The sequence below is a fragment of the Ooceraea biroi genome, chromosome 2, assembly GCF_003672135.1.
Source record: "Ooceraea biroi isolate clonal line C1 chromosome 2, Obir_v5.4, whole genome shotgun sequence".
In the NCBI taxonomy this organism is placed as follows: Eukaryota; Metazoa; Arthropoda; class Insecta; order Hymenoptera; family Formicidae; genus Ooceraea; species Ooceraea biroi.
The window spans coordinates 10266068-10291583 of NC_039507.1; the positions used below are offsets into that span (position 1 = coordinate 10266068).

General features: G+C 38.3%; 1 protein-coding gene across 10 annotated transcripts in view; it reads right to left on the reverse strand.

The window, feature by feature from the left end:
- LOC105279139 (dystrophin, isoforms A/C/F/G/H) overlaps window positions 1-25516 on the reverse strand; it is a 442569-nt gene that overhangs the window by 390236 nt on the left and 26817 nt on the right. For 9 of the 10 annotated variants that reach the window (XM_026967748.1, XM_026967742.1, XM_026967747.1 and 6 more), the window contains 15 exons: window positions 24922-25224; window positions 24699-24842; window positions 24449-24619; window positions 24105-24287; window positions 23908-24024; window positions 23712-23831; window positions 21374-22813; window positions 20978-21202; window positions 20342-20857; window positions 19572-20209; window positions 18925-19072; window positions 18043-18156; window positions 17770-17946; window positions 17577-17684; window positions 17393-17486 (listed from right to left, as the gene is read on the reverse strand). In XM_026967748.1, the coding sequence (XP_026823549.1) occupies window positions 17393-17486; window positions 17577-17684; window positions 17770-17946; window positions 18043-18156; window positions 18925-19072; window positions 19572-20209; window positions 20342-20857; window positions 20978-21202; window positions 21374-22813; window positions 23712-23831; window positions 23908-24024; window positions 24105-24287; window positions 24449-24619; window positions 24699-24842; window positions 24922-25224 (4498 nt within the window). The remainder of the gene's footprint in view (window positions 1-17392; window positions 17487-17576; window positions 17685-17769; window positions 17947-18042; window positions 18157-18924; window positions 19073-19571; window positions 20210-20341; window positions 20858-20977; window positions 21203-21373; window positions 22814-23711; window positions 23832-23907; window positions 24025-24104; window positions 24288-24448; window positions 24620-24698; window positions 24843-24921; window positions 25225-25516) is intronic. The other variant, XM_026967750.1, reaches the window with a different exon arrangement.

Below are 25516 nucleotides of genomic sequence, written 5' to 3' on the forward strand. Positions count from 1 at the left end.
TCGATAATAAAAATGGCTTCAATACTCCTGAAAGCGAACAGCGTGTGTGTATGTACTGTATAAAAAAGGACCATTAAAAATAATTAAAAATAAAGAATGATGAGTCTGACACATGTCACCTAATCTCACGAATCTGCTAATATTTGTAAAAATATACGTTTTTATATTTCAACGTCGCTCTTTTAGCTTTCAGTTTAAATATTTCCAATTATCGAAATAATAATTATCGAACTAATAATTATCGGAATAAATTATGATCTAATATTATAACACTATTATTAGAACGTGTCAATTGAATTTCTGAGTTGTAACGAAAAGAGATGTTTTTACGTTTTTAAGAGAAAGAAATAGAATGTTTCAGCTGATGATACTAAAACTGCTATTCTAATAACATTACATGTTTTATTACCGCAGGTGCAAAATACCTGGGTCTCTTTTTATACAGTATTTTTTTACACGATTAATTTTCATATGGGGTTTTTTTAACACGTTTTTACTTATTTTAACACTGCAAAACCGCATACTAATTAGTTCGCAGAAAATGTCATGAAAATCATATGTATTCTGTATGAATATTTTTAATTTATCTTTTCTTCAATATATTACTGTACAGTGCAACTGTGTTTGTTTTTAATTCTTCTTTATTTTACATGGTCCTTTTTTCACGTTTTTTGCATAGTACGTATTCACCGTGTAAAAAGAGCCTCAGGTATTTATAGTCGAACGTATATTTAATCTTATATTTAATCTTGATTGCTTTAATGCTAGAATTGCTTCAACTTGTCGAACACATATATCTATCTATCTCTCTCTCTCTCGCTCGCTCACTCACTCCGCCATTAGTCCCCGATCGAAGTTCTCTCATCGGCAGTTCCTAGTGTCCGAATTGGCAGGTCAATCTAACGTCACGGAATTTCGGGTATTACTACAAGACAAATTATGCAAGGCCGCTCCCCCTCGTACCCGTGTCACATCCACCGCGTTGTCCTTTGCCCGTCCCATTTACCATTAATCTTGTTCCCATTGTTCCCTTTCGGTGCGAAACTACGGATTCTAGAGCCATCGCGTATTATTCCCCCTTGTCGCACCTCTACTCCCTTGACCTCGCCTCGCGCAGTTTCTCGTTCTGAAGTTTCACGTAAGATGATCGCGTCGCCGCCGCCGCCAAGACGAGAGAAGAGAAAACGGGAGAACACGAGGAAACTCCGGTTATCGCAAACTTACGTTCTTACATGCCTACTACCACGTGCATACGATGTATCGTAATACGCATGTGCATGTTATGCGGTATCGTAAATAGATACACCGGATGCAGATGCAATATACATGAGTAAAGCACGATGTACACGTGGAGCCGGAGATGGGATATCTTAAAATAGGAAGGAAAGAATGTGAATATGGTCATCCGCAATCCACATTACGCCTTGTTGCCCGCAGCAAGGACGTAAAAATCGATAAAATGCGAAGCCATGACAAAAATAAAAATATGAGATACTTATTATATTGCTAATATTATGAAATTATTATTTAATCAAATTAAAATTTTCCTGGGAAGAATATGTCTGTGATATTAATTTCATTTTTATCATATCTGATATTACCATTATATTTGTTTCCATTTGTTTTAATTTGGCTTCTTGCAACGAGAAGAATTAAATAATTTCAAGCAATCTCGAAATAACATAACATTGAATATGACAAAAATGATTCCATAAAATCTTGTTGAAGATTCCATGTAATCTTGTGATAAAAAGAATAGACAGATATAGACCGATATATAGAAATAACGACGGCGATTCTTAAAGAGAAAATCACCTATATGCGTCTACAATCGGAAAAGGAAATTTATTAACAATGCAAGCTCACGCAACCCACAATCCACGAGGTTTCGTGCACAAATAATCGCGTGCGGGCAAAATCAAAGTTTCCCGAACTTAAACCTCGTTGTTCCTCTTTGGGAAGTATCCTTTTTCACCCCGAAACTCAGCTGAAGAAGTTCTCCCTACGGACACGAGCATCTCGAATTCATTATGCCGCTGCCCAGAACGAAGAGGGAAACGAGCACGAAAGCGTAGCTATGGCGGGGAAGGGTGGCCGAAAAAAGGGCGACGGCAAGAGAAGGGAATAAATTCGCGAGAGATTCGACGATTATACGACAGAAACAAATGGAAAGCCTCGGCATGACATGATTATTACAACAAAAGAATTGGCGATAACCGTGCGATATAATGAATTTCGCCTGACCAACCGAAAACCACACTATTAAGCCATATTACCGTCACGTAATAACGACATTAACGTAAAAATCAGGTTACTCTGAGAATTATGAAAAATATGAATAATTTCTGACGAGCGCCATTATTCCGCGATAATTATCAAATATTTACAAAAAGGTATTATAAATTAAAAAGAACACGAGTTGATACTGCGTTCGTAATTGTTGAGCTCCTTCATTATTATAACTTTATTATATCTCAGCGTGTTAGTAGTACGTTAGGTAGAAGTACGTAAGAATTTTCTGAATAAAATAGAGATTACGTATAAAATGATGCTTTTAATGTAACTTCAAATATATCATTGTCAATGCGTAAAAGAAAAGCATCACAAAAAACAAGACAAGCAGACGTTATCCAATGTAGTGCATTCGCCCAGCTCTATTTCAAGTTTCTACAAAGATTGTGTTCCAGTAGTAAGCCTGTATATGTCGCAGCAGATAACAGTAATGTACAGATATAGCACCAAAGTTAACTGAATCTTCATCCTCCGTGGACTCCATTTCCTAGATTGTCCCGGAGGAAATATTCAAACAGACACGAAACGAAGAGCAATAAGCACTGCTACAAATTATAGATAATTTGCGCCTCTCGTGAAATTATAAGATATATATAAAGTGTAAGAATAATAATATGTGTAATACCACACAAATTAAAATAAAAATATTTGATAATACTCGATGAATAAATCTTATTAATGCAAGTGAATAAAAAATCTTCAAATTTTATTTAGTCGAATAGAATATAATTTTTCCCTAAATACTGAATAATATTATACATCACATAAATTCAAGTGTAAAGGAAGCAACAAAATTAACGCTGAAGAAAATTAGATCGTAAATTTGTTTAACCGCTCACGATAAATTATTAATTTATCGTACTCCGTGCGACGTTATACCTATAAAGCTGATCAGCAATGTAACAAATTGCGACACCGTGTCTTAGAAGCGCCAGCGTGTTGTGGGGCATGCGACAACAGGTGATGCTTGTGCAAAGGAACTCCCCACCCCGAATGTAAGCAACACGCCGAGTACACTACGGACCGGTTTGTTAGTCCAGCGCGCGTATGCACCTACATCCCCCGTGCAGCGAAAACAGTAATCAAACTTCAGTTCTGCGAGGCCGAGAAACCTCAACACGGTACACTCGAGAGACAGCTACTCTTCGCATCAGCATCTCTTGTTACACCTCTCGCGACATCCGCGCATTTTCCCGCACGTGAAATCAGTCGATTGCGCTTTAATCCGTCGAACGCGCGCGTTAATAGAATCGTCGATTTAGTGTTAAACACATGCAATCTCTCTGAATCACGTTAAGTGCAGTAAAAAATGAATGATAAACAAACGGAAAAAACACACTGACAATAACGCGTATTTAATGATCCAGACGTTTTAAATTAAAATGGCTGACCAACAAGCGCCAGCGCGAAAAGAGCACCGCGACATGCGAAGCGAGATCAATGATCCAACTTCGTCCGATGATGGGCGAAACCCACCCCCATAGTCGACTTCGGTAACGGCCCTTGCGGGGGTCCCTCGCATTTCCCTGCCTTCCTCCTTCTTCCCTTTGCCCAGCCGCATTAGTAAGCTGCCTGTTTCCTACGGCCACTAACTGCTGCCCCGTCTTAATGGACCGTTTACCCCGACCGACCAACCGACCAGACGACCCACCGCCGTCAGATTACAAGCTTGACCGCCGTGGCTACACTTGCTTAGAGAGCGGCGCCCTTCCTGCTAACCTACCACCTCGGACCGAAGGGCAGTTTGATTGTCGGTACTGTAATGAACGCGGCTTAAACACCGGCGACGCAAAGTCGTAGCTGGGTGCTCTTACGGCACTCCCCGTGTACCGCTTGTGATCGTTACGGTGCTCGCGCACAACCGCGTGACCATCGGATAGCCTACTGGACGGCGAGCAGAGATGCATCATTATTTCGGGGTTTTAACCCTTCCTAAGCAGGATCAAGTCCTGACGTGTAATCGACACGAACATTACGTATATTTACCGTGATTATGGGAGTAACATTGTTGTCTACAATTGTCGAAAATGTATTTTTAAGCTCGAGGCTGCGCTAAGATCACACTTTATTGCCGCGATAATTTAATATAAAAGAATAATTCAGTATATAAAAAACATTAAGCGAGTAATGTAACAAAGAAAATAATGCTTTGTGGGCCTGATGTTGGCAAGAAAAACAGATGCTTACGAGCGATGCTCTCTAACGAACCATGCAGGGATTTATGAAAAAGAGGAAGTAAGCGCGTCATCGCTTGTGAAATGAGGTTCAGTAAAGGCAGAGCCACGCTGAAACGTTTTCGGCTCTATCGCCCTCCATTTAAACAAGAACAAAGGAGAATCGTCGGCGCAGACGCTGAAATCATCGACGCGGAACATCGAATGACGCGTGTGAACTCGGCTCGAATCGATGTGTGTACGTCGAAAATAGGCACTGTCAAGCGGCGTCTCAGCTACCTCTTTTTGACGCGGATCGATGCAAGATATTTTCTCGCTCCAGCTACTTGCCTTCGGCGAGGCGCGGAAGCGAGAGACGCGAAAGTCCTCTGACTTGGTTTACAACGTTGTCCTAATAAAGCTCGCGAAATTCGATTATCGACGTCACAACGACGAACATTGAGCAGCTGAACCTCGATAGAACGACGATCGTTTCGTGGACCTGAACAGCATGAACAAAAATTCGGTTCTTCTCGGAATGAAACTCCGTTCCAAGCCAAGCCAAGAGAAAGAACATCGTATCCTTGCAGTGTCAGCTATCTTTCAACCTAGACACCGACTTTACTCGAAATAAAAAGAGAATTGCGACAGACAGAAAAGGTGCAGCGCAACGAACAACCACCGAAGATCAGAGGTTACTTCTCGTCTCGTGACATTTCACGAGGAACTCGAGTCTTGAGTCGCGTTTCGCTCAGATTCCTCACTTCAAAGGCCAATTCTCTTTATTTTGACGCCCGTGGAAATCTGCGAGCGTCGAAATGAGCTTGTAATCGCACGGGGAAAGGAAATATCAGACGCGACGTAAAAGACTGTCAATCGGGCGTATCCGCTACGTTCGTGTAATCAATATCGTTAAATCGCCTGTCGTCGAATTAAAACAGATCGCTTTGTCGATATCTCGCGTAACGGCAAACGCTTAGCCTTGTACCGCGCCGTCGTAAAATACGGGTTATTTGGCGAAAATTGATATCCACGAATAAATTCCCGCATGTATTGTTAAGAGTGAATGCGAAACTGCTCCATATTTCAAAGCTGCAAAGCCGTCGCCATTGTCCGCGATCCGGCAGGAAAGCGGGATAAAATTGTGGAATCGTTATTGTCATTGATATTACGTTAATGAGGAGACTCGCATTATTTATTGAGCGCGTAACAATTCTCTAATGGATCGCCGGAGAAAAGAGAGCCAGAAAAGTACGGAGTGAAGCGGACATCACTCATCGAGTAATGTATGTGTATGTGCGCGTATATGTGTGAGTAACCTGACTGTATTGTATACAGACCATTTCATTATTAAAGAGAAATGAAAGAGATACTGTACCATATCAAGGGAAAATTCCGATAATTATGTTCGATAAAAGAAAGCACAATATAAATTATCATGATTAACAACATAGATATGATTAACGACATAGAGAGTGATAAAAATGTTTCTTGTAAAATAAGAATAGCTATCATTCCGTAGATATTTCACGTTTGAAGACAAAATATAATTAACGCTAACACACTTGAATTGCGCTCTTCATAAAAATCGATGATCTCATATGCATAACGCGATTTAACAGACGCAACCGATGAAGAAGAGCGCGGAGACGACGATACTCCTCTTGCTGGATTGCTGTTTGCCGAGCATTCTTCAGACGTTATTCGAATCCTTACGCGACTCACGTTTTATCAGAAGATACTCTGTATCAAGAAGTCCGCGAAACAAGTCTCTTCAGCACAAGAATTTTCCGCAAAAGAGCTACCGCTTCGTTATCGGGTTGTGCTCGGAAGCTACTGAACAATCCGCAAGTTTTACCGCACGCACTTCTCTGACTGCATATTCTCTCCACGAACGATCTCAGCATGCTCTTCCATTCAATATTTAAATTTAATAAGTGCAATTCCGTTGCACATGTACAAGTGAATTTATAGATTTTTTTCAAGCATAATGATCATGCAGCTTAAGAATAATAAATACGTCAGCCATCCAAAGAACGGAATTGCCAGGAAATGCCATATTTAGTTTCGAGCAATTTGAGAGTTTCATTAGTAAATTTAGTCTATTATTTAATAAAGTTTAACAGAATTATAAAAATTCGCAAAAATGGTTTGCGGAAAAAAGTACAAAATATTTCTAAATATATCTGCAAACATTTAGATTTCTAATCTTCAGATTTCATCATCCTCTATCATATTTAATCATGCTACGAGGTACGATCCAGTAGCTCTTCGTCTCCTTTATCAAACCAGGAACAATTTCGTTATCGGAAAGTCGTCGGTGCGGATATGAGCGCGCTACGTGTGTGCGTGGCAGAATTATTAGTCCGTACGTCTTCGCGCAATGTCCGCACTTCTAACGTCGGAACCCGAGGAGATGGCTGACGTAGATATTGAGACCCTTAGAGTCGATGTTATGCACATTTCGAGGCCCGCAAAATATAAGATACTTCTCAAAATATAAGCTTCTCTTGACCTCTTGATCGATCGGTGCTCTCATCGGCGAGCATCCCTTTCGCGGCGGCAACAAAAGTACGCTCGAGGAGAGGCCATTTACGATGAATTTACGGCTGTGCCGTAGGTGCTGATCCTCGAGAAGAACGTCGTCGATCTCAGCACGGAACGACTGGTCTCGTTAACCAGGAACCTCGACCACGAAAAGTACGTATTCGCCACGTAAACGACCTAGTATACACCCAGCTGTGGCGATTCCGATAAAACTGATGACTCGTCCTACCAGCATCCGATCGTCTCTCAGTGGTCACGGTCTCACAGATGATCGAGAGAATCTGTCACGCGCGAGCAATCAGGAACGTCAAGAGGGAGGTGCAGGTAAGGGCTAGGAAGCACCAAGAAGAAAGACGGCCGTCGCGCACTTTGCAATTGTCTCAAATACGGTCAAACTGAATGGTGTCGTTACGCGGAAGTCACCGGCGATCGTGAATTGCGAAGTGATTTTCGTTTCGCAGGGATTTCTTCACGTGCTCGCGCAGCAGAATGGAGAGCCTCTCGGAAAGCCAGGAATCGCCATCGGCTGACTTCGTAATGCGATTGTACGTGATTTACGGGCTACTGTACTTCCTCCTCCTCTTGCTCGATTATTTTTTATGGACGAGTGAGTCTCGGTTTATCCCCGTGTCGAAATCTCACCGATGGATCATCCACGGAGTCACGTGACAGACAGTCGCGAACTTGAACTTTACTATCTTCATCGAAACGATTTCGTAGCGTGTAGATTTTGTTTCATGATGAAAAAATGTATTCTTTTATTATATAAATAAATTTTCAAGCAAAATGTGTTTTGATTTATTGATTATACGCGCGTGCACGATAATAATATCTATTATTAATTATTTTTGCATCTGAATGTATATATTATATTTCAGAATGTATATAAATGTTATGCAGTAGATAGAACTGTCGTGTCAACATCAATACTCTGCCAGAGCCACGCTCTTTCAACTACGTTTTTCAGGTAGTATCCGATTTGTGCAATGTATGCAGGAGCGCCACGAATTATTCATAAAGTTCCTTTTGATGCTCGAACGAAATATACTGCAGTGCGCAAATGTTGCTGCACGGGTAGTACGCATTATCTGCTTAGCATAAGCTGTAAAACCTATGGTAACTATATTCACCCCGCCAGAAAATTAAATCGTCAGAGAAAATTACTCTGAATAAACTCAAAGGAAAAAAACCCGATTGCATCTCGAGGGTATACATCATCGCGATTGTGTCAACAGTAACGTCTTTAAATCAAGATCTCAAATATTGAAATGAGATTTTGCGTTTATAAAAAATTTATATGAAAAATTTCTACGAATCTCATTCAATTCTTTGCTGATTTTACCGCGGAAGTTTGTATCTTTTATTTATTCAATCGCAGAAGAAGCTTGCGCGATTATTATTAACGAAATCATTAATAAAAATTAATAAAGACTTTGTTAGCGATACAAATATATGTGATTACAAAAATTAGAAGAGATTCGAATGATGCTACAGGAAAGAAAAGGACCGAAGCAGAACGAGAGACTATGTCGCGTAGGAAGAGTCCCAGACTCGCTGGACCAACAAGTCCGCAAGCAGTTGACGTCGCAAGAATCTATACCCTCCATCTCTACCTAGACGAGAAACCTTATTTCTGTGTCGAATTGAATCATCCCTTCTCTTCGAGAGTGCAGAATGCGATCGAGGATGGAATGGAGATGGGATATACTTGGCTTTTACGTGAGATGCAGCCATATAGCCAACCGAGCTAGCGAAAAGAACCTTGCCGTACATCATTCAGTAGCCGATGCGAGTGAATACACTTCATGATAAGCGTCAATTTCCACATTTTATCAATACATATCAATTTATGAAACTTGCATGAAAATAATTTGTAAAAAACAATTTTGTTGTGCAAATGATTTTTTTATTTATAGCAATTACTTCACTCAATCGTCGATATTTCGTTTATTCCGTCAGTGTTCCGATCGTGATTAACATAATATTACACACTGTCTGCACGCGACTATCGATGCAAGAATATATGCGCATACGGGTCGATAAGATCACAAATAAAACCACAAACGAGCTTTGGCAATGCAGTAAAATTTCACAGTTAACTTTCGAGTGTCTCTTATCGGATCGCGCTATCTTTTCATTCTATTGCATAGGTACGTGAACAGAATGCAATGCGATACTTCACCACTTATGTATTCCACGTATGCATTCTGATAGTAAGAACTATACGTTTTCCTTATTCAAGAAGAGTCGTTTGTCTATATCCGCATCGATCGCGAATTTTAATACGTCATACTCCTGATTCTGTTCCTATCCTATATCTTTATCTTTCAATGTACTCATCGCGTACAAACTGTAATAGTAATGCATTACGAAGTATTATTTCTGTATTTAACATTTATGGTAATAAAAATTCACAACTCTCACAGAGAGCATGAAAACTTTTCATTTAAAAATCTAAATGCCAAATCTTAAAGAAAATATTTTCTATAATGAAAATTTTCTAAAGTGCATGTACTTCATCTTGTAATTAAAACTTGACAAAGGATAAATATTATATAAAAAGCAATCGTGAAAGAAAGATAACTTGTTTAAAGAAAAGAAATAATGAATCCCAAGTATACTAAATATAACGAACAACAAACGCAAAGTTTCGCTATTCAAATTCAGTTCAAAAAAATGCATCATGAAAAATGCAAACTGAACGTTTATTTGCGTTTACATTCTACCTGATCAATAATATGATGCAACAAAAAACTTATAAAACAAAGAAAAGAAATTTCCCGTTGGTAGTTTCTTTACACCCCTTCGAGATGTGTATTCGCTTCGTTACAAAGTATATTTGAACCGCCGATTATTAATAGACGCGCTAAATAAATGGAATTAATATTCCCGCCTAAGTGGCCGAAGGTGCAGTAAGCTCGTATTCAAGAATTCATGGCGTGCTGAACGTGCGATCTTTGGCAAGAGAGGATTTCACCCGCCCGATAGGGAAGCACGGTGAGAAATAATAGAGGGTCAGCTGCGCACAGCGGGGATGTCATCAGCAGTCGCGGCATAAAAAGCTGCCTTTCCCACGTACAACATCGTCGTGCAATTAGCATGGCGTCAGAGCACAATCCTGACGACAGCGCAACGGAACAGTCTCCAACATTTCTCATTTATCCCGTGTTATAGTCGAAAATTTTTATCCATTTAACGCGGCACGCCGGCACGACAAACGCGCGACTCTGCCTATCGAGTTTGCAAGGAAAAAAAGCCGAGAATTTTGTAAGAATGCAGGAATAACCGTGCAAAAAATATAGAAAAATTTAATCTACGCATGAATAATAGATCGGCTCATCGATATGAATAAACTGATAATTCTCAAACTGTCGCGAACTGTCGCAGTTAGCTAATGAGCATTATCTTCCGTAATTATTTCAAACAATTTCCTTTCTAAAGATCGATGTGTGTGTAACTCGCGTTATCATCGCGCTACGCGATAGGTCCGACTACTCAGCATGATAATCCGCTTCCATTCAGAACGATGAAATATCATGTCCGATCCCACGAAAGCTACGAACTCACGAGCCTAATCCACTTTACTTTGCCGCGAGTACGATCCGTCCGTGAATTAAATACGCACGCTTGCATTGCCCCGTCAGATCGTGCATCAGTAATCTGCTGATATTCTGCGTAATGTTACGCATTCGTAAAAGTCGTGAAAAAAATGAACATGCCTCTCTCTTCACCTTTAGTAAATTTTATCTTCAATTGTGATAGCCATTTGATAATCGGAAAATAAAATGAGAAAACTCAATAATTTATTTCTCTAATGAGTTAACGTTATCATTAAAAATACGTAAATAAGTATGATAATGTGTACTTTATTTGTTCCATGACTATTAAGAGAAAATGACAATTTGTCATTAAAAGGTTTAAACTAGGGTTTAAAGCTCGATAAGATATAACGTAATACTTGAGAATTTATTTCAAAAGATTAGACAACGCAAGTAATAAATAATCTTCTTCGGTGAAAACAATATTTTTACGACAATATTTCGTTTGTATAAATTCAGAGAGACAAACTGCATAAAGCACTTATCGAGATATTCTCGATGGTTCTGTACGAGTGAAATGGGCCAATTCTATTACTCCCGGGCAGTTCGGAGCATCGGGCAAAATGCACGGATTCAGTCGGCGGATGTTACGCGTTTGCGGTAATGCCGACGAAGAATGGATCTATAAAGGTGGTCCCGCAAAGATATGGGAAGGGTAGCGCGAACTGACGGCCCATCCACTCCGTGAGCTCCTCGGGGAACCATAAAAAAGTCACCCACCTAGATTTTCTCGCTGATCGATTATTTGCACGAGGGGTCGCCCCACGGCTCGACAAACCCCAGCTTCCGGGATTTCACATCCGCGAATTCTCATGCGTTAGAGAGTAATATTCGGAGCATACATTTTCCGAAACGAGTCGCATGCATTCTTTACAACACTTGAATAAATTCGTAAATAAAATCTCGTAATAATATTCATAAATAATTGAAATAAATCTCTTATGCACAGTTTATTTTCTTGCCGAAGCATCACACACGATTATATGCGCACTTTAAATATCGATTTATCATTTTGAATGCTTAAGCTGAACCTAATCTAACCGATTTTGTGTGACACAAAAATTAAAAATAGCACATGCCAGTTTTATCATAATTTTCCTACTTGTTTCGTTTCTAATTTTGGATTCCGATAACAAACTAATTTATAAGTACCTAAAGTAGTTTGTAATTATAAATTAATATCAGGCAGAAATTAGTTTTGGTTTACAATAATTAGTAATTTACAGAATTATTGATGTACGTTCAATTATATGCGCAATTTATGATACAACCGGACGTCAATTATCCAGGAACTGATTAGCCCAATGTTAATTTCATTTAACGATCGAGACATTCACAAATATATAAATAAAAGTTCTTAATTAAATATTAAAATGTTATCAATTCTTTAAAAAATATGAAAAATTAATTAAATTGTATATATTATAATTTTCCTTATATTCAAGAAAATACAACTATTCTTCTATTATACATATATGCATTGTTAGATATATTATGTATAAATATACAGGTTCGTGCTATATATAAACCTAATTTATTTCTATTATATAAAAAAATCACTTAAAAATCCAACACACTCGTTTATCCGGACCGTCCTAGTTTGCTGAGAGCCAATTACCGACATAAACCCGGACCGACCCTTTTAATTACGTTCACGATTGGAGGCACTTTTGATTACCTGAGATACAAATAAGCAAGCGTCAACTTACCCGGTAATAAACTATTAATTACACACGATGCTGTTTCGAGATCGCAGTTTCGTAATTACTTGAAGCAGCAATTCGTTTTACAGGGAACTCGAAATTTCTCAAAGTCGTGCAAATCGAAGAAATATCTTCGCATGGATATCATTGCATGTTCGCGAAGCGAACTCGCAAAGCTCAGTAGCACATAAAACTGAAGTTTACCCTTATTACCAAACGCATATCTCTACAGTACATCATAAAAATAGCTCAAACAAGCACCTGTGTCCCAAGATCTCGCAAATTATCGCCACTATGATAAATCTAATCTTCTTGCCTGCGCGCAGCAATACGCGTCCGTTTAACTCCGATATTTCTTAAATATGCGAGCGGGTCACGCAGAACGCTGCGCGCCAATCTCCACGATTTACGAGAGAACTCGGCCCTGAGCACTCCGTGATCCGTGTGCATGCCTGTGTCCGTGTGCCTACGTCTGTATGCGTGCGAAGCGATTTTTTGCACCGGCGGCAGCTCGGAATCAGAGTGGACGGATTATGCCTCGGAGTGGCCACGTCAATTAAGGGATAATCACGGTGTTAGCCGTACGTGTCGCGAGGAGACGCGCGCGCACACTCTCGCACGTGCTCCCTACGTACACGAGCGAGCGAGTCATTGCAGTTACGGCGGAACGGTACAAACTTGTGTCGGACAAAGCCCAATTCTCTATCTCGGTACGTTAACGTTGTCGGCGGTGCGAGAGGGAGACCGAGGGGAGCTCGGGGACGCGGGGACAAGAGAAATGGGCGACAGTGCGAGGCTTGAACTATCTTCCGTCTGGCAATGCTCCGCCGCGACTACATTAGCCGGCTTATCCGCTCATTATGTGGACCGACGATCGCAACCCCCGCGCCGGGATCCGCACCCCGATCCCCCGGTCCCGTTCCATAAGCTTCTCACGAGGGATCAAGAGGCGTCTGTCCTCGCTTCTTCGAGCTTTCGATTACCCCGACGATATCGTCGTCGGATGGAACGCGTCGCGAAAGACATTTAGCCAAGCGATTCGCGCTTCATTAACGCGCGAGAACAAGATCGACGCGAGCTTTCTTTTCTTTCGGAAAAATGTGATAAAAATATATATAAAGTATGAAAATATATAATAAAATATGTATAAATATTCGCGCAAATTCTGTGACCGGGGAAAAACGTGCTTTTCTTCTGTCTTTTTCATTTCTTTTTCTGGTATTGGAATTTTTTGTTAATTCAAATTATTCTCAATAATTTCCGATTAATTTTCAAATACGATTTGCGATTTTAATGCGTTGTGTATGTCACGCAAATTTTAATAGCCCCTGTAAACGCGCAATTAAAGATCGCGCATTCAAGAGACCATAAATAATTACCTTCTTTCAATTATCTTTTAATTTAATTATTTTGTGCAATCTCTCTGCTATCCGTTAATGCACAGCGCTAAATACAGTTGACTGCGTTTTATGGATAAATTAATAAATATCGTAGCGCTATGATAAATATTATCGATGATATTATTAAGTATTAAATCAGTATTACTATACTGCATCGTAATCACAGTTTCCGTTTTTCAGCATTCGGCAACGCAAAGTGGTAGAAAACGTGCAATGATACCGAGTCATTGCAAATTGAATGGATAAACATTATTAATCACTAAATAAAATATAACGAATAAAGCATGAGAGAGAGAGAGAGAGAAATTAATTCGATAAAGAAATTCAGTGGATTAACTTACTCATCCCTGCATTGCACACTTTGCGACACTGCACGTCCTCTCCTCGTCAATCGCTCCATTATTCCAAGCTCTCTCTCACATACACACGCGTATATCCACGCATGTATTCGCGCACATAAATGTTAATCGTGATTCTGCGTGCCGATTAACGCAATAACGCGTGATAATCTGCGATCAATTACAGGTACTTGTTGCACGCACGACGCATTTAGAACGCGTAAACATGGCGAAACGCGCGAAACGCGACGCACTTCACTGTGCGTGAGACATTGGAAATTTGGAAGGTGAAGCGGCAACTTCAGTCGAGTCGAGAAGCTCCGCGCCGTTTCGCAGCACGAACCACGAATTCATCGCTGGAAAACGACTGATTATCCTCGCGTGCGGTGCATGATTAACCCTAACCTTTCCCACACTTTCAATTTTTACGGGCTTCCCACACTACGAGCTATGTCGAACATTTAGTTAAAAATATAAGAAAAAATCAACTGATTTTAAGTCATTTTTTTCTATCGAATCTCCGCGAGTTGAAATCACGAAACTGAACGCATGACTGCGCGAGTCAATAAACAAACAGGCGTTAAATCGTATCGGCTGCACTGACGGCAAAAAAGAAAACACTATGAGAGCTATGATGCTTATTTAATAGCGTGTTAGCGATCGCTAAATAATGCAAGAATCATTGATCGCTCTTGTATAATTATAATATGATAATTATATACGAATTTAATTTGAATTTCGTTTTATCTTGATGTAGTTATAATGATTAAAGTATTAACTGAATTAGAGATGCAGTTATTGCAATCAAAATATTCAAAATATTTAGCAGCCTCGACAAAACGTGCCAAACGCAAACCAATAATTTAAATTTCATTTTGATCATTTACAATAAAGTGGCGAAAATTGCTGTCGCACATTGTGATAGAAGTAATATCAAAATATGCGAATTTTGTAGTAAAAGCGTACAAAGAATGATTGTAATAATTATTGCAAAAGATCGTTATGTAATCATAATAAAATGCGCAACAATTAAATAATTAATTAATTAATCGTCATTGATGTTACTTTCTCATATTTGCAATAGTAATATTATTTTCATTCTCAACTAGTGTTTTATTTTGACCAATGCAGTTTTTTCGCTCCATTTCGAAGACGAATCGGAAAGTCTCGCGCGAATCAGATTTACCGACGCCAGTAAAATATGAACAACGTAAAACGTTAATCGATAAATAATCGCAATCGATCGCGACGTTCATTTTTGATTCGAGTAAAACACTTCACGATAATTGACCGGTTTCTTTCATTTCATTCGACTCTTTGAGAATACTCGCTGCCGAGGTTGGTACGCATCGGTATGAAGTTGGCGCCGAGTTAGTGCAAACACAAAATAACAGTAACACATAACTTATTGTTAGTTTTAATTTCCCACTCATTTTAATATAAATAACGTATGTGTTATGCAACAATTACATTGTTGAGTGGGAAATTATAACCAATAGTTATATTGCTATTACTTGGAGTTTGCCTTCGAAATTTTCGTATCGCCGCATGCCTAATAAACGACCGTCGCGCCGCGCCGTTCCGCCGTCTTTCGTTCGTCAAAAATATATGGTACCGCACGCGTACATATCATGAGTGCGCGGGAGCGCAGCACAAAGTGGCGGGTCGTCGCTTGTATTGCGTTAATTAGCGCGCGGCGTCATCATTACGTCGTTTTTCTGGCGAAGCCGTAGTCGCGGGAGCGAGGGTGCGGGAAACAATGGAGCGATGGGAAGATGAGAGGACCACGATGCTGAATGACGGTGGCGTCAATGCCGCATCCGCGCCGGTGAGTGAATTCATTTGTCATATTCGCGCGATCAATTGTTCGCTCATCATCGTCCACAATGATTCGATGATACTGTTGCGCCACGGCGATCACGTTCTACCTCCACGCCAGCCTCGATTTCGACACGGATACCGTAATTTGATTCGTAATCGTCGCTGATTTATTGATAATATTTATTTAATTAAACCATTAACGTTAGTTTATCTTTGGGTCAGTTTATTTCGGTTTTCTATTGTTTGGTTGGTGCAACTCGCTTCTGTGTGACATTCAATTAATTAATTGACGCAATTAATTACATTTAACATGTAAAAAGTTAATTAATAAATTAAAAATTAAGATAAAATATAAAGTTAACTAATAAATTATGAATTCTCACTTCACAAGCAAATTACAAATTTCCATGAGACGTGTATCAGTATACATGTCCCTAATTTATTGCTCTATTGCTAGAATTCTTTATAAATCGGTAAATTGCTGTACAATAGCAATATTGTTGTACCTAGCGGATAAAAACTGGTTAATAACAATTCTCTAAAATACATGTGGCAGGACAAAGTCCAAGTGCACCAACCAATCGAATAACGACAGTGTGGCAAAGGAGAAAGGGACCAGTCGCTGAAAAGGCTGCACTTAACGCGGCGGATATATATCGCCCTGCAGGATGGGGTGGAAGTGAAATGTGGCCGCGCTTACCGGACCGGCTAAACGTACTATTTATTGTCCGACTGCCGGTTTCCTTCGCGGGGAACCTGCGTCGTCCATAAGGACACGCATTTACCAACCAAGGGACCAGAATTGGTTCCATTCATATTAAATGCTCAGCGCGCGATAGATATCTCCATGATCGTGACGCTTTTTCGAAGTAGATGCAGCTCGCAAGATATAAAGAGGGTCAGAGAAAAATTATTAAGCTCACGTGCAGCGCCATAGCGATATCTTATTTAATTAATTTATCAACTTGTTATAATGTGTGTAGTAAACCACTTGAGACATTTCTCTCTCTTTTCTCTTATGGTGGTTTAATTGAAATTAATTGAGAGAGAATTAATTGAGAAGATTATATTTTTCTCACGAAAGATGCGACACGACAAATTTAAGTCCTTGCTGTTTTATTATTTTACGTTACTTTACATTAATAAAAGGTAAGAACAGACATTCATAGGTTAGCGCTATATGTAATGTTACAAACGCGTAAAAACCTTTTTCCAGCTTAAAAATTCACCCGACCAGCAAACAAAGCATTATTCGCACTGCAGAAATGCTATAGCAGCTTTAAAAAAAAACCTTTTTCATTCTCCGTAGAAAATGCAGTAAAATTTACGCTTATGTAAAATTTACGCATATTCAAGAATAAAGAATGCATCCGCGCAGAAACTAATTTTTTTTTGACAAAGCAAGTAAAAAATTCCATACACTGAATGTGTAATACGTATCGGTCTGTCGTCAAAACGAATTAAAAATGCTAACAGAATATTGGAAAACATATGGGAAAGATTTTAAGTGACATAAATGAATCAAATTATTCAGCTTACCTTTTAGAAGAGTCATCGCTCCGGACGGAATTTCATGATTTTCACCATAGCATTTTACAAATTGCCAATCCTCCCTCAGTTTCTTCAGCTTCTCCTATCGTGCACGTAATATCGAATCAAATATCATACGTTGATGAAGAATTTATGTTGAACATCGTACGCACAATGAAAATGTTTTATGTACCTGTAGCTCCACAGAAACTGGTTGTCTCGCTGATTCACACTCTTTCTCTAAATTAGTATAATTTTCTAATACGTCTTTCACTTCCATCTCGCGATCTTCGACTTTAGACTGAAAAATATAAATAATAAGATAAAAATACAATTTCGCGCGCTACTATTGATCAACTGTATATAAAAGAATATTTATGACTTACCATAATATTTTTTATTACTTCGTTACGTTCGTACTGCGGCAATTCTTGGGAGATGCTCAGCCGCGTTCGCGTTTCCATTACCCATGCCATAACAGCATCCAAGGTACAGATGTACTTTCTGAGCGATGCAAGTTTGCACTCCATGTATTCACGATGATTGGAAAGATTTACGTTGACCTAAACAAGTGTTATTAAACGCAAATATAAAAATCTTTCACAATTTACATATGTAATCTGGCGATATATTAGGTATTTTATATAAATAGTTTATACCTTATCCATGTCTGCAAGAAGTTTATTACACTCGTCTTCGTCTCTGAGAACACTATGTTGATTCACTAAAGTTTGCAAAGCTCTTTTTCGAGATAAAAGTTCCTCTTCTCTCGCCTATAAATATTTTATTAGTTCTCAGTTAATAAATAATAACGAATTACACGATTACACGAAAACATTTTGCTCATATATATTTTTAAATTAATATTGGGGAAAAAGAATTATAATTGATATAACAGACAATCTAAATATTCATTAGTATTATGTAGAAAAGATAGTATGAGAGAAAGATAGATGTAAGACATGGACAAACTTTTCTAGGAAGTTGTTTGAAAGTGAGAGTTCAATGCTATTTATGTCCTGGCACGATTCGGCATGTGCAGTCATGAAATGTAGAGATATTATTAGGATAGGTTTCAGTTTATTTGATTATGCTGCACTGGGCTGTGGCACATGGGAACTGTGAGAATCTCGAAGAGAATAATTCCGTTACTTATCCAAGTCGCATCTAAGCAGAGCGTTTAAAAGTGTTTTTTTCTTATAATATAGGTTTTGTACTGTTATTGTATTAGTATGTATCCGCGATTTTATTTCAAAAGGATAATTCTACGTGATTCTGTGGTAATAGTGATATTTATCATGACATGTGTTGCATATAAAAATGATAGTGTGAAGAATGTGTTGCATATAAGTTGAATTATACTTTAATAATCTCTACGTGCTATTTGAAAAAAATTGAATATTTACGTATACTTCAAGACTAGAAAAGCAGAAAAACGCAGTAAAATTTTCATAAAATTATTGCACGACGACGGCTGTTCTCACGCAGTTTATGTAGCAAATTAATAAAGACAAATATTCTATATAAAGATAAAAACTCACCTTAATTAATGATAATCTGACCGATAAAGAGGTTTCGTCCGAAGGATTCGCCGCAGATACTAAGAAAGTATTCACTTGTTCTACGATGTTGTGCGCCGTTTCCAAAATTCGACCATCATTGTTCACTTTTCTCTCCATAGCAAAGTTTCTTAAATAATAGTTCTAGTTATATCAAAAGTAACACGGTGAACATTTTAGCGTCTATTTAAATTGATATTTTTTAAGATCAGATATACATCAAGCTATTGAAATGATCCTAATCAACTGGTATATCTAGTACTATTTTACGCAGAGCTATGATTTAGAAACAGAAACTTGAAAGGTGTTCGTTTATTCTGAGGTTATTCTGAGTTGACTGACTTCACTACAGCAGCACAGGCAAATCACAACTGAAATAGCTCAATGCTGGGCCGAGCTTTCCCCGCAACATGCTACATGCTTGTCTACATCATACTTATAACTTCATAATTCATGATTCCATGTTACAAACAATGAGTATTCTTTACAATTGTGAAACAATACGATATTTATATTAACGATATTTATAAAACGATGCTTATAGTTGAAATATTTTAGTAAATGCGAATTCAGCTTTTTCGTCTCTTCATTCTAAATCTAAAATATCAAAAATCGTATATTTTACTCACTTTTCCTTCCGCGCGTTTATTTCGGCCACTAGATTCTGCCAACGTTGCTTGATGTTGTCAATCATACTTTGCAATTCCATCACATCTTCAGTGGAAGCTCGGCTAGATATGTCTGCGCTCGCTGCATTAATATTATTCAGTGTTCTTTGCATTCTCGAGACTTCTTGCTCCAGTTCGAACGTTTTTGTCTTACTCGCCTTAGAATGGCTAAAAACGTTACACTTCTTTAAAGCATCTTCCATCTTATCTAACCAGTCCAAAAATGTTCGACACGTATTATGAAGTTCCCTCCACTTCTCGTAACATTTAATCCAACGATTGTGTCTTTCCATGTAGTTCTGATTAACATTCGTCCATTCGTTTTGCAGCTTCTCGCTCAGATGTTTTATTTGATCGGCTTGCTCTCTTTTGGCCTGCCGCGTGATGCTCTCGCAAACGTAATTTACTTCGTCGACACTTGGCTTCAAGATGCTTAAAGCGTTGTTAATCTTCTTCAAACACTCTTCTTGACTTGTGAATAGTTCGTAATCTTTACCATTCAGTGGTAAGGAATTCAAAGATCGCGAGACGGTCGACGTTGCTTCCCTCAATTTGTTAATGCGCGCGATAAATTCTTGAGGATTGATACCACCAATATCCTAAAGAAAAATATAATTCGTAAAAAGTTTAATTATATTATAATTTGTATAAGTTTATCGATGTTTCAATAGATGTAGGTCTCTCTAAGAAATAGTAACTAATTTACAATACATTTGAATATCCAAACATACCAATTCTACTTTCTTGTCGGTCACGTGTTTCTCTTTGTCTTTGCTACCACTGAATCTCTTGAACTGCGAACTAACTTTCTGCCAGTTACTATTGATGTTATAACGTACTGATTCTGAGTAGCCAACGTTTAATTTTCTCAACTCTACGGCGAGTTCGTTCATTCTGTGTATTTGTGTCTGTTTCACGTCAAATTCTTCGGTAAATGATTCCAGTTGGCCTTCGTAGTTGTTTGCTTGTTCGAGCTTCAACGGTACGTCCCTAAACCAGTCTTCAAGCTCCGCAATTATGTTGTTGTACTGCCGTAAAATTTCTTCTGCCTTCTGTGCCTGTTTCCTGCGCATCTCAATTTCTGCCATAACTTGGTGCCACTTGCTCCTAAGTTTATCTTGATGTTCATTTTTTATCTTCTCTGCTCGCACAGGATCGGTCATGTGTATCGTCATAACTAAACCATCTCCTTTGCTGATTAAAGCTGCTGCATCCGGCGCAAGAGTGCTGATCTCACTTTTGAGTATCTGTAATATATAAAAATATAAATTATCGATAAATGTGATAATATCGCTTAGAAAGAAATTTTTATAACTTGCTATACATATAATGATCAATACTCATTTGAATAAATAAATTATACGAACTTCAAGCCGTTTGCTGGGATCCTTCTCATTAGAAATGCCACTAATGCTCATTAACATAACGTCCATTCTGCACAGCATCATCTGCGCTAACTGTTCAAATTCCAATATATTTTTCTCTAACGCTGTTCGCGACGTGCCAATTGGGCCTTTGAATAACGCTTTCTCGTTAAAAGCTTTCGTTTCCGCCTTGTACTGCATAAGCGGCCGAGATTTTTCAAGTTGTATCTGTAAAACGACAAAGGATTATTTTAAAAGAAGTGTCTTGAACGATTATTGTGCTTAGAACTGCACAAAATCGAAATTTGGATTTTAATTATTTAATTATTCAATTTGAATCAAAATTGACAACAAGTTGGTGGACGTCGCAGTGGCGCGTGTGCGTGGCACGCGTGTTACCTTGTCCAAGAGGTGCTCAACATGCTCTCCTAAGTTCGTATCCTCCCCGTCTGAGCTGGAACTACCAACATCAATCTCTGTATCATCCGAAAATATCAGTGCATCGTCCGTTTCTTTGTCGCTGCCGTAAAAGCTGTCGCAATCTTCCAATGTGTCATACTTTGACAAGTTCTTCACGCGTTTCACTAACTTCTTATTTTTTTCTTCTCCGCTGTGACCGGCTATATCACACGGTTTAAAATATTCAGTACTTTTCGCGGATGTCACTTCCTTTTGGCTATTTCTGTCTGTCTGCGTCGTTACTAAGTCTTTTGATTTAGTGTTATTTGCTTGCTCACTGGTGCGTACCAATTTCGTGATTTCAGATTTTTCAATTTCCTCGTCGTCTAGTACAAGGTATTCTGCAACGCTCTCCGGATCTTTCCACGCAGGAGCTGTTCGTGACGACTCACTTGATTCTGTAAATCGCTGAGACGATCCTGCAGTATCATCTTCCGTCTTTCTTAATGGCGTACCGCTGGAAGGCGCTGCGCTTTTATTTGAATCACTTTCCTCGGTATCCAAGTCTAATTTCAATATGAGCCTCTTGATATTTCTCGCGGGAGGTTCTGGAGCCTTCTTCTTTAAGATCGGCACGAGGTCTTTCTTTTTACTTACTGCTTGCTCGGTAGTACCGACAGCGGAAGTAATTTTTCCTCTGCCATCCTTGTCCTCCGTGTCGGTGTCTATGGACTCGGCTTCCGTCTCAGTGTCTTCAACGATCTCCACCCTCTCAACCACTTGCGGCACCAATCCAACGCTGACATTGGCACTTGGTAGAATGACGTGATCTTCCGGAGACGCTATCGACTTGACGATTTCCATTTCTTTTACTTCCACGATCCGAAATGGATTCTGTTGCGCACAAGCTGCATTGAATGTCTCTGTTGCTGTCAAGGTGTTACTGGACACCTGAGAGAACAGCTTGCTGTTCTTCGACAAAAAGAATTCCTCCTCGTCGGCCGCAGGCATATCTACATCGGAGCATGGTGAAGGCAAGTCGTCATCCACCTGTGCAACTTGCGGTTGCGAGGTTGGAACGACATCGGGCACAGAACTCATATCTAACTTTCGCCTGACAGTTCTACTGACATCCACGATTTTAGCTTTTACTTTTTCCGACTTAGCGGAAGACTTTCTGCTTCGGTGCGGTACGTCAATCGGCGAGCTTTCGGGCGTGCTAATGACGGTGCACTGATTATCATCAAACGCAGGATTGAGATATCCTATGCCATAAATAGCTTCGTTCTCGTCAATTAATTTCTTTTCTTTTTTGGCGGGTTGCGCTGAAGTTTGTTCCAGCTGTCTAGGCGACTTGTTGCGCCCGTAATTGTCTCTCCCCTTAGAAGCTTCTGCTTTACTTTTTACTAACAAATTGTCTGTGATTTTGTGGATCCATTCCTGCGAAAATATGACAGGTGACAGAAACTTCGTGGACAATCGACAAGTTAATTGAAAGAGCATGTTAATAGTGGAACAATATTAAGCATGGTCTAATGGAAGTGACAATGCGGTTCACTGTGCATGTAAAGCTAAATTTCTCATGTGTATCCATCACCAATGCAAGAATCTTCACACTATGATTCACTTAACTTCTTTTAGCTCTGCAGCTTGTCGCGTTTAAATTTTCTATTAAAAACTAGTTTTCATACAAGGGGAGAGACAATGCCATAGAATAATTTATCGATAAAGTGAGATGAGTCTTTCCATCCACCAGAACGTGTACTTATTTCGTGCCAGTAATTACAGTATTTACAAAGATATAGAGCCACCTCTTGGACAGAATGGAGATGTACATACATTATTTCACACATTATTTAGAAATACGATATTACTATAGTCGCAATCGAGAAAGGGAAAAATATAATATCAACAATAATTTTTAAATATATAAATTTTTAATACGGTGTGTGTGTATATATATATAGAAAAAAGAAAGTAACGCTTATTAAAATATATATGTAGTCCTGCTGCAAAAGAAAAATGGGATATGATTTTTTTCAACATTAAATAAATTGTTATTTGTCAAAATTGATTGTAATATATCCAAAATGGGTCAATAATATCTGTACTTTTTGGAATAACAAAATATTATATGTATTAATAAAGAGGTTTCATGTAATAAAGATATACGTAATGGTACTAACAAGCACAAGCATTACATATACCAATTGTTAAAGTGTAAAGCAAGGAATAAGCCATGAGTGAATAAGCAATGAATGATAAAATTGACTTTAGAAAAAAGATAACAGATGAACAAACTTTGAAATTTCACGTGAAAAACAGCGATTTACGTTACCTGTATCCTGTTAGAGATGTCTTCCCATTTTTCGCATATTTCAGCTACTTTGGAGTAATATGTGTAACGCTGAAGTTGATTAACCTTAGGCTTTGCTTCTATCATTTCACTTTGCACAGCCTAAAAGACATTAAACAGATTTTTTAGGGACTCAAAAAAATTTGTAAAGATTTATAAATAAATTATATCACATTACCTTGCACTGTTCAAAGTGGTGCTCTGTAAGTTGATCAATTGGGACTGCATCCAATTTATTTAACTTCTCTTCAACTTGTAAAAGCCATGCGTTTATCTCATCGACATTAGGCTCATCCTTTTACCAAAAAAAATACATATATACATATTTCAAATATATCACTATAATATTACAAGATATGATGAGAATATATTCACCTCTGAACCTTTACAATGTCGCAATCTCTTTTCAGTGTTAGCTAATCTTGTAATTATATCTGACATTTTCTCCTTAAGTTGTTCCAGATACATAGGATCACACAACTTTGAAAATTCATCTTGTGATCTTAGTAATTTGTCTCTGATAACGTTGAGACGTGGAATTACTTCAGTTAGAGTTTCCTACAAGTAATAATAGAATTTCATTCCACCATTTATTTCATTTAATGATTAATTAGTTTATGATATAAAAGTAATTTAATTCGGCAAAACTGTTAATAACTCTGCATATTTATATTTGAAGTAAGAAATAAATATACATCTAAATTACAATTTATACTTACCCGTACGTATATCGCATTTACCGGCAGATCCGGCATACTTTTCTGCGTATCCAGTTCTTTATTTATGCTTTCAACCGACATGTTAATGTACGTCAGATTTTTATGCATGTCGCGTGACAAATCTAGCGCCGATTCTAATATGGACTTCGATTCCGTTATGTGGAGACCAAGCTGTAACGAAATAGACAATTATTGAACTTATTCTTTCAATATATTTCTTTTTATATTTAATGTATGATCTCGTACGTACCTTATTATACAATTCCTTTAGCATATCAATTCGTTTTGAGAAGTTATCAGGCTCGGAAACGGCTGTATCTTCAACTAATTTCCTCCCGGTTACGATTATACATTCAATCTCGCTTTTAATCTCACTTAAAGTCTGATAAAAACGCTGCGAAATAACGAATATATTATTGTACGTTTAGTAAACATATTATATAAATTTAATGAATACGTGATTGATATTTTACCAAGCAATGCTTTAATTGACCCTCGATGGTTTCCGGATCTTCTGATGACAATTCTAATAAACAGGTTGCTTCCTCTATTCCCCTGAGTTCTCGTAAAGCTCTCGATAATCTAGGTTCTATGTTGCTCGGGCAGCGGAAGCGTTCGAATTTTCTTTGCACTTTAGCATACTTCTGTTCAATCAGGGACATTTGTTCTTGCAGTCGCAGTGCCGCTTCCTTTTTACCAGAAGCTTTATATAACTCAATCTGCGATGCCATTTCCTCAAGCGTAGCACGTTGTTGTTCCAACTCTTCCATTAATTTCTGCAGCCGTACATAATGTGGGATTATTATATGCAGCAATAAGATAAATAATATTCTATTAAATACATATCATATTTTACGATATATCCATTAATATACATTAGTACTTAACATTCTCTTCTAGAACTATATTATAATCAGTTAGTAAAATCTATAAAAAGAGAGATGCAAATCTGAATAACCACATTCTTTTCATCATGCTAACATTGTTATGTATATACACAAAATAAAAAGATTATGTATTTTCTTTGATATTCTTTTTCTAACAAATATAGAAAGTTATTTGGAATTA